This window comes from Aspergillus tanneri (assembly GCF_003426965.1).
Source record: "Aspergillus tanneri strain NIH1004 chromosome Unknown AapTan_6_pilon_pilon_pilon, whole genome shotgun sequence".
In the NCBI taxonomy this organism is placed as follows: Eukaryota; Fungi; Ascomycota; class Eurotiomycetes; order Eurotiales; family Aspergillaceae; genus Aspergillus; species Aspergillus tanneri.
In genome coordinates, this window is record NW_022984633.1 from 387,203 (window position 1) to 404,062 (window position 16,860).

General features: G+C 46.3%; 6 protein-coding genes across 6 annotated transcripts; 3 read left to right on the forward strand and 3 right to left on the reverse strand.

Moving 5' to 3' along the window:
* Window positions 1-3,881: 3,881 nt before the first annotated feature.
* On the forward strand, window positions 3,882-4,595 carry YFH7 (phosphoribulokinase/uridine kinase family protein; the record flags this gene model as incomplete). The annotated part of the gene is made up of 1 exon (XM_033572800.1): window positions 3,882-4,595. One exon carries the CDS (start codon window positions 3,882-3,884, stop codon window positions 4,593-4,595), a length of 714 nt encoding a protein of 237 aa, XP_033423352.1.
* Window positions 4,596-4,628: 33 nt separating this feature from the next.
* On the reverse strand, window positions 4,629-5,194 carry ATNIH1004_008188 (GFA family protein; the record flags this gene model as incomplete). Its single annotated transcript, XM_033572801.1, has 4 exons — window positions 4,629-4,636; window positions 4,704-4,824; window positions 4,872-5,033; window positions 5,087-5,194. The coding sequence occupies 4 exons, from the start codon at window positions 5,192-5,194 to the stop codon at window positions 4,629-4,631; spliced, it is 399 nt and encodes a 132-aa protein (XP_033423353.1).
* Window positions 5,195-5,549: 355 nt separating this feature from the next.
* ATNIH1004_008189 (translation initiation factor eIF-2B subunit family protein) lies at window positions 5,550-7,164 on the forward strand (the record flags this gene model as incomplete). The annotated part of the gene is made up of 2 exons (XM_033572802.1): window positions 5,550-5,680; window positions 5,736-7,164. 2 exons carry the CDS (start codon window positions 5,550-5,552, stop codon window positions 7,162-7,164), a joined length of 1,560 nt encoding a protein of 519 aa, XP_033423354.1.
* A 473-nt stretch (window positions 7,165-7,637) lies between these two features.
* On the reverse strand, window positions 7,638-8,983 carry ATNIH1004_008190 (Gfo/Idh/MocA family protein; the record flags this gene model as incomplete). Its single annotated transcript, XM_033572803.1, has 3 exons — window positions 7,638-8,041; window positions 8,121-8,279; window positions 8,353-8,983. 3 exons carry the CDS (start codon window positions 8,981-8,983, stop codon window positions 7,638-7,640), a joined length of 1,194 nt encoding a protein of 397 aa, XP_033423355.1.
* A 3,878-nt stretch (window positions 8,984-12,861) lies between these two features.
* ATNIH1004_008191 (uncharacterized protein) lies at window positions 12,862-13,245 on the forward strand (the record flags this gene model as incomplete). Its single annotated transcript, XM_033572804.1, has 1 exon — window positions 12,862-13,245. One exon carries the CDS (start codon window positions 12,862-12,864, stop codon window positions 13,243-13,245), a length of 384 nt encoding a protein of 127 aa, XP_033423356.1.
* Window positions 13,246-14,446: 1,201 nt separating this feature from the next.
* Window positions 14,447-15,992, reverse strand: ATNIH1004_008192 (uncharacterized protein; the record flags this gene model as incomplete). The annotated part of the gene is made up of 4 exons (XM_033572805.1): window positions 14,447-14,461; window positions 14,518-14,889; window positions 14,980-15,117; window positions 15,276-15,992. 4 exons carry the CDS (start codon window positions 15,990-15,992, stop codon window positions 14,447-14,449), a joined length of 1,242 nt encoding a protein of 413 aa, XP_033423357.1.
* Window positions 15,993-16,860: the final 868 nt, after the last annotated feature.

The window sequence follows — 16,860 nt, forward strand, 5'->3', positions numbered from 1 at the left end:
AACTATTTTACAACGTTTTTTACGCGAAATATTATGACCTACATAACAGAGATGGAGATGAAACAAATCAACCTTATCCAGTGCCTGTAACGGCATGAGAGGAGGGGAAGAGAATCAAGAGGAGCAGTGGAGTATATACCTCCATTTACAGCTACGGTCCACCGCTCCTCCATGACAAAACATAGGAGATGGAACAAACAACGAACAACGCAAACCGACATCGCAAACCGGTCGTCACAAGTACAACTAAGCTGTCTGTGAACTGCGGAACGAGAAGCAACGACAGCGGAACCGACGGATCCGAAAGAGCGGTATATGAACGAGCAGGCCGTGATCTACCTTGAAGGGCAGTTCGCAGGGAAGTTGGTGGATACAATCAACGACCGCAATAGACAAGTAGTTAGTACATTGTACTGTCTATAAACCTATTATCCAAGATCCACTCTGTAACACATTCCATACTCTTACACGAACTCTCGCAACGCCCCCAGTAACTAATTGACATGTTCCTGTGTATGCGCCATATTAAGATGAACCCCGTCTTCTGATAAGAATCCCCATTCAAGGAGAAAATAATACAGACAATCCTTCCAATCATTGACACCTGTCCCACTGAAATGAATGCCAATCACGCTCCCGAGGCCCGAGAGGGACATCGGTACCAAGCTCCCTGCATAGTACAACCTCGCGGCCCCAGTCGCGGATCCGGCCCCCTAATTTAGACGCTCCAGTGCTAATGGTGTAACGAGCCCAGCGGCAGAAAACTGAGCCGTGAGCTTCACCATCTCGTTACAGTGCGTGCCCTCGTGATCTAGATGTGGCCGTCCGATGCTAGGGCTCTGGAGGGTTAGATAACTGCATGACTCGCCGGCGGCCGCCGAACGCGCCAAACGGAAATCTCGCCTTGATGTATTTGCTTAAGACTGTCAAGTCAGGCTGGATATCGAAGCAAAATTGTAGTGCATGGTAATATAATCGAGAGGACATTACCTCGTCGAAGATAAGTACGCTGAGTTGATTGGCCGCTTGGTGAAGGAGAGAAACTCGCGCGATGCTAGACGTATTCTACCTGCACCTTGCATCGGCTCAACGAGGATGGCGGCCAGACTTGGTTCCAGGAGTGCTTGGGTCCCTTGGATGTCATCGTAGGGGGCAATCACGAATTCATAAGGCAGATTTAGGTTGTTCTCGCGCCGCACGTAAAATGAAGAACAGCTGGCGTGGTAGCCATTGCTGTAACCCACGATCTGGTCATTCGCGGATGGTAAATTATATGTGGGTGTGCCTTTCAATACGGTGAATAGGAATCAGGAGCATATTTAACTTTGTTCGTCTAGTGAACGCCACGGCTGCTCCCAGGGCGAAGATGTTAGCCTCCGTTCCAGAGTTGCAGAATCACAGCTGATTAATGTTGGGAAAGCGTTGATGACACCGCCTAGGCAAATCCGACTTGACAGTGTTTGCTAGATGGCATCTTTCATCACTAGTTGGAGTGCCCGTATAAGAAGGCTTCGTCGAAGTTGGATTCAAAGTCCAGGAACTCATCACCGCCGAGGGGCTTGACCAAAACCCCAGAGCCATCGCGAAGGAGAAGAGGGGAGGGCGGCGAGTATGGAACTGCGCGATACTCACAGGGATGACCTTCTCGGCGTGGGTGAAAGCATCGCGGGATCCAGGATTGCGGGCAGAAAACCTCTCTAGGAACTTTTCTCGTTTGCTATCAGAACAATCAATATAGCACGGAATATGTTTAGACCCTGATAGGACATTTACTGCGCTGTCACAAAGGACTACATGCTCGCAATCATAGCATGATTCCTCAGCCTTCTAGGGCAGCTTTCCCAACTAAGAGATATGGTACGCGTCTCTCGATTCAGCCCCCAAACATTAGCGAGACCAAGGCTAAGTGTACCGGAAATTGCTTCCTCATTCAAATCTCGGAACTAGGAAAATGCAGGCCAAGAGTTATAATTTATCATTTTTGCTAGCCCCGACCTCCCCGCAAGTACTTTTCTTGGCCAATTCAATATCACACTTAAGCGAAGTTTGGGTGTAAGAATAGCAGGGCTATCACTTAATTAATCCCGCAATGTCGTACTATCATGTTCAATAGGACAACAATGTCTTTCCCCTTTTTGGTAGGACTAGTCTAGGAGCATGTCGCAGATGGACAATGTACAACTGTGATAGCCGACATTCACATGTTGTGGGTCTTGCTGACATTACACTGAAATAGCTCTTGTCATCTCGTATATCCTGCTCGTTATTGGACCATAATCAAAGAAGGTCATCTTCCAAGAAACCCAGGATGCCTGACGTATGGCGATCTTCTCGCCGACTGGTCCGCCTTGAATGAGGAATCCGGGATTCTCTGGCATTCCTGGGGGTGCGGGGAATTCGTTTTGGATCTTTGTCCTCTCCTGTTTGAGGTCGTGTCTACGAGGCTTGTTCATCTGGAGGCCTAACGTCATACGCTTTCTTTGTATTGTCTAGCATAAATGATAGCAGAATTCCCTTAACTTATATTCGCCTTGTCTTTCCCTCGTTTTTCTTGTCTCTTCCTTTGTTTGTCACGTTTGTTGATTTATATTTCAAAGGGTTGGTACAGTGCTGCCGAAGAGTTGGCACACATCCACGCAGTGGAGTAATCTAATCCTAGGTAAACAGCAACATCTGTGAGTTTCCGGCAGCTGACACCGTCATGATTATTGCCGCAGTGACTCACACTGATGAGTTGAGCCATAAGGACGTCGACCTCCCACGACCGTCACCGACCAAACTCCCATCACAACAACCGTCAGCATGTCAGAAACACCAGTACAGAGCGTGGACGGTCCCAACCCATGTCACAAGGCCCAAAGTGGGCCATTTGGACAAACTTGCATTTTGAAACGCTTCACACATTGGCTATGGTCCAGCTGGACCGTCGTTCCCGAAGCCCAGCCGGTACTACCAGCGACGAATCGTGCGCAGGATTGCAATTATAGTCTGATGTCGGGACCGTATAGTGATTCAGCGACTACCAGAAGGACACCTAGATATATCCCAAGCGAAGAGCCAGTTAAGGAAGGGGAAAATTACAATTACCCCTGTCAGGCATGCCAAGCGTGGGGAGTAACGTGTGATCGTCAGCGACCGCGATGCGCGCATTGTCTCGACCAGCAAATCCTGTGCTTTTACGTGGCTCCCTTGCCGAAAACTATCCGACGGTCAAGGCAGTCGCGCAACGTTCATCGGGCGACACAGGCTACGGCGGTCGCTGATACTACATGAAATTTTGAACATTCATAATATTTTACAGTTCTTTCTGACAACACGAAGGATTGGACGTGCTATAGGTAACTAAGTGCCACACGTCATTCCTCGAGTCAGTGTTTTTTGGGACACCTATTCTTAGCAATAATGATAGACCACGTCAAGACAGGCCTGTCAGACTATGCGAAGCTTTTCATCCACTCCGAAAGACGACCAATACTCCACTGCCAGTATTTTCAGTGTTACTGTGCGTGCATTAAGGATATTGGCGAACGTCCTGATAGGATTATATGCCACTTGACAGCACCCTCTTGATTCTTCGAGTACCGGGCCTACGACCATGGGCACACCTTGAATTAATTGTCAATGAGCTGTGCAGTTGCTATCACCCTTCGCTATAGAATAGTCCACTTACCTCGGGCGGCGTATAGAGCTCCGCAGGAACTGCGGAGCACAGTGAGCCGACCCCTCCGCATTGACCATACGAGGTGGTATCGGAGATATATTACTTGGATGTTCAGCACAGTCTTTCAGCTCGTAAGTTGAGCTTTGAAAACATCATCAGCGTTAGGAAAGGTGAGTAGCTACTCTCATGTAAAACATAGATATACTAAGCAATGCCAAGAATGGAAGCGGAATACAATCGCATCGGCGACCTCATCCGCCACCAAGCGAGCAATCACAATCGAAAACGATACCTGGTAGCTATTTCTGGAGTCCCCGGATCAGGAAAAACAACCACAGCTGCTGCAGTGGCACAGCGTCTCAACTCGGGCGTTCCTCCCACACGAACCTCCCTCCTCTCCATGGACGGCTGGCATCTGTCGCGGGCGACACTGGACCAGCTCCCGAATAGAGAAGAAGCCTACATTCGTCGCGGGGCACCATGGACGTTTGACGTTGCGCGCTTCGTTGCATTTGTGCGACGACTCCGGCAATGGGCAGACTCCGAGCCGTCAGATTCGACCGACCGACCTGGCTCTGACGTCATTTATGCACCGTCGTTTGACCACGAAACGAAAGATCCAGTGGAAAACGGCATTACTATTCGCGATGATGCGTCTATTATCATCATAGAGGGGAACTACTTGCTCCTAGATGAACCCGACTGGCGCGAGGTCGCTAGGCTGGTGGATTATCGCATATTTGTGGACACGGATTTACAAGAGGCTAGGGAACGGGTAGCTAAACGGCATGTGAAAGCGGGAATAGAGAAGACTCTAGAGGATGGGTTTCGACGAGTCGACAGTAATGATTACTTGAATGCGCTTATGATCCAGGAGAGGCTGATATGTCCGGATTTGACGATACGAAGTATTCCAGAAGTATCTGGCTTCTAGAATCCCACCGAAGACTTAGATTCCACCTATGTTTTAATATACTGCTTATGAAAAATGTCTAAACTGTCAGCTTGACCCATATCACGATTGTACCAGGAAAAAGCGCACCAGGAATCTCCGGCATCCAGCTCGCCCTCGCGCTACAAAAGAACTCCCCCTTGGGCGGCAAGGCTTCCGGATCATCCAAAGACCCTACGCAGACATATCGAAATTCATTCTTCACCGCATCCTGACCTATAAGCTTGAATCTATTGTACTATTCATACCACCACTTACCCCATACTCCAGAATAAAACTTCCGCACTCCGGACAAAATTCCCGATGAATAATAACTCCCGACCCATTATCCGCAACGTGTTCTTTGGTTCTTCCACGGACAATTGTGATTGCGTCTTTTAGGACTTTCGCTGTAAGGCCATAGTTGGTGCCGAATGCTTTCTGCATCATATTTAGGTCTAGATGATTGCGGGTATGCATGTGTATGTATGTACCTTGCAGTTTCGACAGTGACACAGCGAGGTTCGTGCGTCATCTGGAGAGGAAAGCGATAGATCGTATTCGATGTTCCTGCAGGAGCAGGAGCCGTGATATGTCGGCATTTTGATCTGGAGTATTTAACTATGTGGTTCACTATTGAATCGTGATATATTACTAGATCTGATGCTATCATGACGTCATTTTTTTCAAAGTTCTTGCAGCGGGATGTATATCTACTCCGTATGATTGAGAAAAATTGAACCTATAGCATGGGAAGTCTAGACAACCCAGAACACGATACAAGGTACAGTCATTGGATCAACTGATGCGACACGTTGGACAGGATTTGGTTTCCCCTCATTTGTTTTCCCCTCATTTGTTTGCACTTGGAACCATCACATGCATACCTGGACTGAATCTTCACGATATTCCATTAGTTCACCTTCAACATTAGATAATTAACCTAACGAGTCGGGAATGGCGACAGCACAACCGAATCTCGAGAAAAGAGACGTCGTATCATCCTTCATTTTCCACTTTCCACCCGGGAAACCGAGCAATCCCGTCGTGGCATTATTCCGACGCAGCGACAAAGTAAACACCTATCAGTGAGTCACATTCATCTACGCATCTACTCACAGACCTAATCTCATATATATACAGACACCATCTGGCTCCCATTTCTGGCACCATCAGCCAAAAAGACAAAGACCCTCTCACCGCCGCGTGGCGCGAACTCGCAGAGGAAACGACCCTCACTCCATCGAATCTAACTCTCTGGCGGACCGGAAAACCCTTTACATTTCGCGACCCCTCAGTGGGACGAGAATGGACCGTCCACCCGTTTGCCTTCCGACTGGATGGACCGGAGAGCGCGATCCAAACAGACTGGGAGCACGAGAGGTGGGAATGGTACGATCCACGCGCGGTGCGAGATGAGGCTAATTTCGGGGGCGTCCCCCGACTGAAAGAGAGTTTGTGTCGGGTGTGGTTTGAAGGGGCGATGAGCGAGCCAGCAAGCCAGATCTTATCAACAGGTCTGAACCGGCTACGAACCGATCACAAGAGCGGGGCGAACGAGTTAACTGCCATTGCACTGAACGTATTCCGCGACTTTATCATGCATACACGGAACGCACTGGACGAGACCTGGTGGACAACGGTGCGGATGGTAGCGTGGCATTTGGTCAAAAACGGACGCGAGAGTATGGGCGCAGCGACGTTGAATGCGGTGTTGGCGGTGTTGACGGAGATTGAAAAGATACTGCAAGTACGGGGAGACATGGCAGTGACGGAGCAGGAATGGGATCGTATCCTTCCGATGATGGATTTTCAAGTGTCGAAGCGCGCGTCGAATAAGAAACGGGTCATGAAGTCGTTTACTTCGTATCTGCGGTCTCGGTTTCTCGGTAATGGGATGGGGGAGACGTTGACGATTCTGACCATGTCTTCGAGTTCGACTATTCAGGATAGTATTCTGGATGCGTTCGCGGCGTTGGATATTCAGATGTTGGAGTTGCGGGTCCTCGAGTCACGACCTTTGTTTGAAGGAACCAGCTATGCTTCGTCGATACTGTGTCGGCTTAAGTCGCAGTTTCAGACGTCAGATAAGAAGACCTTGAAGGTGAGGATGTACACAGATGCGTCTGCTGCTCTAGCAGCGGAGGGCGTCGATATCGTGCTGCTTGGTGCAGACCGGATTTCCGCTCAGAAAGGAGTGAGCAACAAGACGGGGTCGCTTCCTTTGGTTCTGAGTACGAAACAGGTTGCTCCCTCGGTGCAGGTAGTTGTTCTTAGCGGATTAGAGAAGATCAATGGAACAAGCGGATTTATCGACGATGACGAACCCGAGGACTATGGACCAGCAGAGGTGGTGAATACATGGCGGAATGATGGAATCGAAGGGGTCGATATCCTCGAACAGGCAATGGAGAATGGGATCGTTGAGGTCGAGAATGTTTATTTTGAATGGGTGCCGTTTAGTCTGGTTGATGCGTTTGTATGTGAGGATGGTATACTCGATGTTGGTAGTTTACAGGAAAGGTCTCGACAGTTGAGAGAGATGGTTGATAGATATTTCGGGGATTTGTAATGATATGGTTTAGCCATCATGTTATGGCTTAATTTACTAAGCTAGTAGCCCGGAAAAAACTGAAGGCACAATCCCAGTTAGAAAAGCGTGGTAGATATGCATTTAAAAATCCCTCCTTCAAGACACCATAATAGGTGGAACTCGCCTTTGAAAAGTGAGGACACGGAAATTCCTGCTGAGGAGCACAAGAGACCATGCTTTTGCTGCAACCCTTCTTCATGACGCTGAGATCTACCAGTGAAGACATCATATGAAGTACTAGAGGATGGGGTCGGTTCGTATATTCAGCATGTCTAGACTTGAGTGATTTCTTTATATTCCGATCCTCTTATGCGCTCTTTATTAGTAGATGTATGTATGTACAATAGTTCATATGGTCCTTTTAAAATGTGTTTTGATATGAATCTCCAATATACAACTAAGTTTATAGATCGTTTCATACTCATTTGACTGGACATGAAAGCCTATCCCGCCTAAAACACAGAAGCCGGAGCAGAGTCCAACCAACGAGCAATCTGCCTCGCACGTCGGACGCCATCCTCCAGAGAAACATATCCGTCTTCATTTCCCTCCGCGAGGCTGACCAAACACGTCAACACGGACCGTGCCCGCACTGGAAGCTCCAACTGCGCATCTGACCACGTCCACTGGACCTGTTCCACCTCATCTGTATCAAAGCGGTGCACTGTGATCGTCACAGGTCCTGCGTATGCATCCGCTTGAAGGGACATCCCCGCTGGAGCAGTTAGTCGGATTGTTCCCAACTCGCAGGTCAGCGTCCAGGTAAGCGAAGGGTCCCCGGGGTAGGGCTGGCCACGGGCAAAATAGGCAATGAGACTGGCATGGGCTGTTACATGAGGTGATTGCGGAAGAGATCCTGTTTTCGTTAGTTTGATGTCTCCAATGAGTAGACTCCGTAGAGCTGAAGATTTAACGATAGGAAATGGGATATAGACCATGCAGACTCAGTAAATCAGGGACATCCGATTGGAATGACTCAACAAACGTCCCCGTCTTGGAATCCTTAACCCGGATATCTGGCCGTTGGATTTGGAAGTGAACATGATCTGTTCCTGGAATGATGTCGCCCACGACAGATTGAACCCAGTCGATGACTGTATACCAGATTCGACCCCACATGGGATCTTGTCAGACCACAACTCAGTCAATTATTGAAGAACAACGTACCATGGCCAAATCCAATCGTAATCGGATTTCCGCCCACCTCCTTCTGAGCAAAATATTTCAATCCAGTCGGGAGGATCTCTCGATCCCTAGTGCCACCGAACGCCCTGAGCTCCGTGCTCAACAATTTCCCCAGTCTCCCTGACTGAAGGGTCTCCTTCACTCGCATCACGGGTGGCGCAAAACGGCCCTGCAGACCGACAGCCACTTGAGCGCGCAGAGTACCATCACCATGACTGCAACTATCAGCAATCTTCGCAGCCTTAGCCAGCTCCTCCGCCTCGCTTAGATTGGCTCCAATGGGCCATTCGACGAATGCAGATTTACCAGCCTGAACGGCGGGGAGAATTGTGTCGTAATGTTTATCGACGCGCGTACTGCACAGGACCAGATCGACGGCTGGGTCGGCGGCGAGATCAGTCGGGTTGCCGTAAGCTTTGGCCGTAGCACCGAGGTTGTACGTTTCGATAGCGGAATCGGCGGCGGCAACACTGCTGTTGCAGAGAGCAGTTACCTTGAAAAGATCTTTGCCGCGACTACTGAGCAGAGCTGGCAGATGAGCGTCTGCGGCCCAGGAGGTGGTGGCCGAGGCGGATAGGCCGATAATTGCCGTTCTAAGGGGTTGAGATGGCATTGTTGTAGTAGATAAGAAGGTTAATTCCAGATGTCATACATGAAGATGTGACAACAGACATGAATTAATAGTTGTCGCACACCAATGAACAGAAGATATTCTGCACAATCCCTCATCCTGGATTACAAATCAACCATGAATCTAGTTAGCTAAGTTGATTTCAAATCTATCCGCGTTTAGTCTATTCTTTCATCCTTCAACACTCTTTCGTCCGAATGTATCCGACTAGATGATCTTCCAGGAATGTTGGTCCCACTCCCGGATGAATTATACTTCTTGAATTAAATTCTGCTGATCTTATAGCTATATCTACGGTCCATGCGACTTCTGTTACCTATCACGCTTATACTATTTTCAAAATCTACCAAAGAGCTTCAGCCGTGTGGCCTGGGACCTTGGGAAGCAATTAAAATAGTACCATATTAGCAAAAGTGAAAAAGTAGATAGCCCGGTATGCCCGCATACTTTTGGCAAACTGTCCCACGTGCAGATTGAAGCAGACCAGGTACTAATTGCCATCGGTATACAGCACACCCGACACATCTCTGTCGAACCTGAGTTGGGGTATATGGCCCTGTGAAGCGAAAACGTGGTCTATGACCCCAAAGTCATCTATTTTACTGATATTCGGTTTTCGCCGCCCATATTTACCATTACCTCAGCGCCTGACGAATATTGCCTGGATATTGCCAGTTATGGGTGTCAGCGAAGGTACAGGAAAGGAAGCAAGTGTATCTATATCTATATTGAGGCACAACTACTCATGTGGGGTCTGAAAAGCGCAGAATGGCCAGACCGTCTTGTAACCTCCGTTCACTGTTGAAAACAGGGGTCTTAGATCCAGCTCGTAGAAGGTCAATGGATTGATCGGGATACATCTTTCGATCCCGTGAAGTTCCCAAAACTCTATAAAATGTCTGCGATGCAGAGATGGAGTACGGCTGCATTTCGGAATGAAATATACTTTGCCTGAGCTGGAAAACATGCTGCGCGATATGGGATTCGAGACATCACCAAAACATCCTTCTCTCTGGGCTATGGAGTAAAGGCCAAGGATGAATATTGGAAGGCAGCTTCTACCGACATATGGATCAGTACGTTTCGGAATCTCGGACACAAGATTCCTCCAGAGGGGTTCCCGACGTAGCGTAAAAGCACCCTAATTTTGATGTCTTCCTGAATGATTTGAGGGCCGAGATGTCGAATTATGGATATGCACCCCAGCTGAACTATGTAACTGAACAGAAACCTCTGAATTAAATGTTTTACCTCATTACCTAATCCCAGTATGGAATACATACAGACATAGTTATATAGACAGCAATATAGAGATTAAAGTGTCCCTGTCTAATGACACGAAGAAGGGGCCGATTAGACACGGAGGGCTTCTAGGGATATGTAAGACCCAGTGATGAGAATGACATAGAACTAGGCTATGTAGATTATTAGAGTATCTGCTTAGAGGGGCAGGTAAGAGGAAGCTATACATTCACTTCCATGGCTAGCCACTTACCAATTTATTCTAGTAATTGACGATGCTCTAGTTAGTCATTTGTCAAACCTAGACTAAGGTTCTATTATTACCTGTATGATGGAAGCAAGTCAAAGTTGTAGTTGTGGAACATGAGGTCATCCCACTTCCCGAAGTGGATGAAAAGATAAACTCAATTACGTGCCCACTGAGACAGGGATACCGCACAGTCCAACAGAAAAAGTGCCCATAACCCACTGTAGTTTTATCATTGCTAGACGTAGGGGGTTTCTCGTAATACTCTTTCTTTATATGCCTTTCTAAACAGGTCTATCCTAGATGTATCCTGGATTATGGTCTCCGAGTATTGTTGCTTAACTGGATCACTGTCCAATTACTGGAGCTTATTGATCCATTTATAGTACCTAGCTTGTTTAAAAAAAATACTTTGTGGCGTACGGAGTAGATTATACGGGATGGCAAAACTTTGCCGGATGGGTGACAGAACAGTACAGAAATTAAAGATAATAGCATTTCCGCATTAGGCACATTTAAGTTATAACAAAGAACATAGGAAGTGTATGACGTAACTGTTAAGCACTTTGCTCTTGGCCATAAATTCACTGGCCTCTCCCAAGGCCAATCCAGATATCTACTCATGTACGTAGATTCCAAATGTCACTATCCTTAACTCTCATACACTATCCACTATACTGAGCTAAAAAAAAAAGAAAGATGAGATTTGTACTTGCAGTCTCACTTTTAGGACTCCTAGTCCTTGCTAATCCTTCCAGTGCAGTCCCAACTGGGCATGATAACATGCCAAAACCTCCTAAATGTCCTTGTATGAAATACTACCTTTTTTTTTTAAAAAAAAAAAAAAAGATGGTTTGCTTCTAACACTTCCTAGTTGGAGAAGAACCAACCCTGTGTTTTGATAGCTGGTGCTGTCCTCCTTATCAGTGTGTGGGAATCCCCGGCCACTGCGTCTCCCTCCCAGGTAGGGGCAAGACAGGTCCATGATGGGTTGGAGACGAATAGCTACAATATGTAATTATTGCTATTAGATAAAAGTTTCCGCGAGTTTCAGCATGCTGTCCTTTCTGGCTCTACTTTTATCGGGTGTGAGGCTCCTCAGCTACAGATGGATATACAGAACTTACTAAAGGCTATATGTATCGCGTTTAAAGTCATTGAGGCTTAGTACCAAAATGAACTTTGTTGATTGTAGTAGCTCTTGAGTCCTCTATAACCAAAGTGATGGTATACTCGGTGGTCGAGCCGAGGGTAATTTTTGGGTTGCTAGAATATAGGGAGCCACAATAACAGACAATTTTTAGCTAGAGAAATTAGCTACCGGATTAGCCTACACAGCATTCTATCATACGTGGGCATCCTTATGGTAACATGCCTGTCTCTGCGCTTAGTTCCGTTTCAGCTTCATATACCCACATTGTGGCTATAGTGTCTCGGTGTCAAACACATATCTTGTTGCCTAGCAGAGGGCTAGACATGGTTTAACGTAAATAATATGCAATATATCATCCGATTAGGCTGCATCAGTCAATGAATTTTTGGTTCGCTAGGATCCACTCTTGCAAGCTAAAACTTGACTTTGGTTCCTCCGCTGCAGTAGCTATAGATAGCTAGCTGAGATTCCTATAAAAGTATTACGGGATAAATTCGGCGAAAACGTAAACCGTTAATACTGAACAGGCATCGCTATGTAAATAACGCTCATAGACGACGATTATTCTGCTGCCTTGAATAAGCTATTATCCGGTAAAACTGAGCTTAGAACCATACACGAAGTGACTGCTGATCAATGCTTAAAGCTCCATCCTTAGCTATGGCCAGGCCCAGTCCTTGTCCTAAAAGAGGAAACGATGTTTATACTCTCGCAGAGATGACCAACTGTGGAGCCATACAACGCGAACCCCAAGCTGTACATCTAAGTCCATAGCTCCTTAAAGACAGGCGGGATATACTATGCAGGCTAAATACGTAGTTACCATATTTGTGCTTGAAGCTTGTAAGCCAAATAAATGGTTTTGGGAACCTGAGCCTAAGGAAGGTTTTCTAAAAATATCACTGCCAAGAGGCGGCCCATAAAATGACCAAGCATTCTACAAAATATGTCTGGGGTCTGAAAAATGGTCTACTCCACTGGTATTTAGGACTACGCATCCGCTGTTTCGGTCCAGGAACAGGTTGTTTCAGAGTACTACGTAGGTTATTCTACCCTCATACCATGGCCTCATCTTATAGTATTTAAGACCACTGCGTCTCTCCTGTATCGACTATTATCCAACAACATTTACTTTGCGAAATCTTCTATAGAACAGCTTAAATTTCATTCATTTTCTCTATAATAATATTTATACTACATCTTGATCATCACCCGAAAATGCACCTCGTCACCCTCACCGCCGCTTTCTCCATCCTCGCTAGCCTTACTTTTGCAGCTCCTCCAAAGCCCGAGTCGTGGAACGCCTCCGGCTTCGTCGGCGAATGCGAGGGCTCAGAATGCGCCTATTATTTTGAAATCACCGCAAACAAGACCCCTAGGTTTGAAACCGCCTGCGCAGAGTATACCAGAGAGGATTATGTCCCATGCGCAGACAAGGCTGTCGAGGCCAAGGTCACCAAAGAAGATTCCAAGTGGATTATCCACGTGAAGCACACCTGGTATGAGGGCGAAGCGAGATACACTGCACATGGAAATAACACTATCGCCGATAAAACGGAGGACTTTACTATTCCAGTGACTGAGATTACCGGAGTTGCCTAAATTATCTATGTGGCACTATCTAGGGGGTTGTGAGAGTTGGTTCCGGGTTAGGGTTAAAATGGTCGGACCCGGCTAGGAAAGAGGATTTGTAGTAGATATACCTTGTCAAAACCTTTTGATCCTCTATGTGAAATAGAGGCATCTCTCATTACTGGAGAAAGAGCTGGAATAAATCAAGTGAAGGAAATAATAACTAATAATTCGATAGTCCGTTCAGTACCAGTAGGCTATTCAAGAAGTAGAATAGCATGCATACATTCATTCTACTAGTCTGTAGACTTTCCTAGGGTGCTCTCGACAATTGCTAGTCATGACTATGTACGAAACCGCCAATACTTTATTGTACATTCTGGCAAGGTTAAGCTTACAGGTTATAGGATATACTAGCTTTACAGGGATTTAAAGAGTTAGAAGAATCTAAAACTGATTTATATAATAGAGTTCCAGTGGACATACTAGAATATCTTGTTTGTAGTATCATGTAAGAGGAAAATTAACATAATATACAATGCTGCACAGCACGTCTCGTATACTCTGAATACTGATGAAAATAAGTAAATATATACTAAAAATTTGTCCCTTTTGCAACATGTTTCTATACTGCCGGGGTATTTTAGGGCACTCTTCAAAGAAATACAGATTGGCAGGAAATGAAATTTAATAATGCATTATAACTCTATCTTAAGACTCACCAGTATCTCTCATATTTAAATAATTAGTAGAGTATACTTAAGTAGCTGATCTGACTATTGTCCTCACCCAGTTTCAACTGCTCACCTCAGGGTTACAATGGAGCTGAATTAAAGCAAATATTAAACCATTTCATTTCTCTGTACAAATCCCCGCGCGCTCAGTAGAAGTGGCTTTCTGTCTCCGTGATTTTGTTTCTCCGTGTTGATTCATCACTTGTTTTATTGTCTGGTTCATTCGACGAACACGCATAGCAATTGTGGAGTCACCGCGAGCCGTTTCTTCTGGACAGATATCCTGTGACGAGTAAGAAGTCATTTCAACACGTAAAGTTGTGGTAAATATACCTCTGATCTAGTACAAACAATGCGCCGTGGCTGGTCCTCCCTGCACCTGCTGATGATATCCTGAATGGACTGGTCTGAAATGCAGCGAATGATATTGATCACAATGAACACTTCGTCGCAGTTATGGTTAAGATATTTTTCAGTGGCTCGATCTCTTGCGTAGTTTAGATCTCGTAAACCTAGAAGATGTTAGATATTCTTGGCCTGGGTAGAATAATCAATGTATCCACTGCACCTGGCAAATCGGCAAGTACCAAGCCTGTACGCAAGATAGGCGAATCAATATACACCCTGCTAGATTGTTAGAAAAGAACCCATCTTGGGGAATATGATCACTAAGCTTGACCAGCTTAATAAAGGGCCACAGTGCAGGCCTAGTGCTGGATAAATCGGCTGTCAGAGTGTCAAGCTGCTGTTTACACTCGTCCATGTCACCACTGATAATTGAATACTGCAAGCTGTTTGGTCCCCCTGCTCGATGGGCGAGTCCTATCAAAGCCCAGCGCTGCAGCTGTTCCAGAATAGCAGTCTCTGCTCCTTCCTCATCACGAGAGAGGTACTCGAGGCTCATTTCCAGCTCATTCTTGAAAAGCGATTCAAGCTTTTCCTAAGCTCTATCGGCTGTTTCTCTGCACCTCTGCCGTTCTTCGGTCGACCCAAGCTGCTGATAGAGAGAGTCTGTGTTAAATCGTCGAACACTTTGCAGGAGCTCTTCAAGAAGTTCTTTCATTTCTTTTGTGTTCATGAAGAAGGCTTCAATGGTATACGGACTGTGATCGTCATCCGAGTTCCGAAACTCTGCTACTACACAGGTGCAAGCTGACCCATCTCTGCTCTATTAATAAATGTTAGGACATATCTGTAAGTAAATAAGAAATAACTATTAGTACCGAACGTGCTATATTTGTTTGATCAAGGAGAGTATTGATGACGGAGCTTTTCCCTATCCAACAATTAACATTTGGATAAAACAGTCGAGGAACGGCTGCCTACCAACTCCAGAGTCACCGATAAACCCCACGGTGCGTGTTTCGGGGTATTTGAATTCACTTGCTTTTTTGGTTTCCAGATAAAGCGTATGTAAAGTGCTGTTCGGGTCTCTAACAGCTCCGAAAGATGCATCGTGTGTGCAAGATGACCGAGCCTGTTCTTCACATCCTTTAACCCATCTTGCAAGCAAGAATTGTAGATTGGGGCAGAGGGGAGTGGCTCATGGCGGACATTGTGTGTATTATGCTCAAAATTGATGCAGATTTGACTTGGCGTAATGCCATCGTCTTCATTATCCTCCTCTTCCTCTGGAACAGACTCTTGTGTGCGAGGGCGCTCTGTTCTACCACCGGAGGATGTCGATTCAGCCACTCGCTCTCTGTAGTCGCTGAAAAGACCTCCATTAATAATACTAGCCCTATTAGAGGTAGGGACAGACCGGAGATTCCTCTGTAAGATGCTTGAACGGGAAACTGAGACACTTCTAATTCTGGGACTGGGTGAAGCATTACGCAGGTTCGCATATGCGGAAGTGTCGCTGAGATTCAGATTCTGGAACAGGTTTGTTGGTGAAGGCGATATCCTCGGTGTTCTCGATGTGGCTGTATTTTGTTGGGAGTTTGAAGAAATCTCAACGCTGCCATCCTGAGAGGATGACAGAGTGAAGCACTGCGCAGGAGACCCCGTAGAGAAGGTGAAATTGGACGTAGGTACTCTCATCCTTGTAGGTCTGTGGTTGCTAATCTCGAGTAAATTGACTACAATATCTAATTCCTGTTATATTGCAAAATGGAAGGGAAAAAGGACTCTGATAAGATGGAGGCACGGTCTATTATATCTCGTCGAATCATACTCTTCATCTCCTCCTAGCGCTCTCTTTGGACCTCACTTTGACAAGGCTATTATATGGTGTCTCTAAGTTCCTGCAAGATGCTGCGCCGGAGGGTTACATTGCACGTCAAGCATCGGGAAGTTGAGCAGTTAGCGATTGGATATGTTGTTTCTTTCGTGTTTTATATACATACTTAGGTGGCCTTCGACTGACCGATGGACACCATCTTCCACTCAAGTTCTATTTTTGTCAGGAAAGATAGGACACAATCATCTGTTCAGCGGTTCTTGATTCATCAGATGTTTGGATCTGTTGTGGCCCCCACGCAGACAGATGTGGTTATGTGCAGCATAATCACTGCTCCGCGGCTGTACAATCTCGTATGGGGACATTTAGTACCCAATCAGTTGAACAGCGAGATGAACTTTTAATGCCAGAGCTGCATGGTACTTTGGTAGCGGCGGCAATCTGTGAACAACGACTAGTCAACGGCAGCCATCAGGGCACTGCCACTTGTCAGATTAATATGGACTTCTATGAGAACTTAAATATCCGTGCCTTCCAGTGCCCCCACCGCCTTTCGGCAGTGCGGCGGTGGGGGCACTGGAAGGCACGGATATCCTCTGTATTCTTTGTGATGTGTTGTTGTGATTACCCCTCTTCTTCTGGAGCCACGGCTTATATAGCCACGTCACTTTATTACTTCGGATGATGTCCCAATATGGACTAGATTTATTCTGACACCACTCTACATGC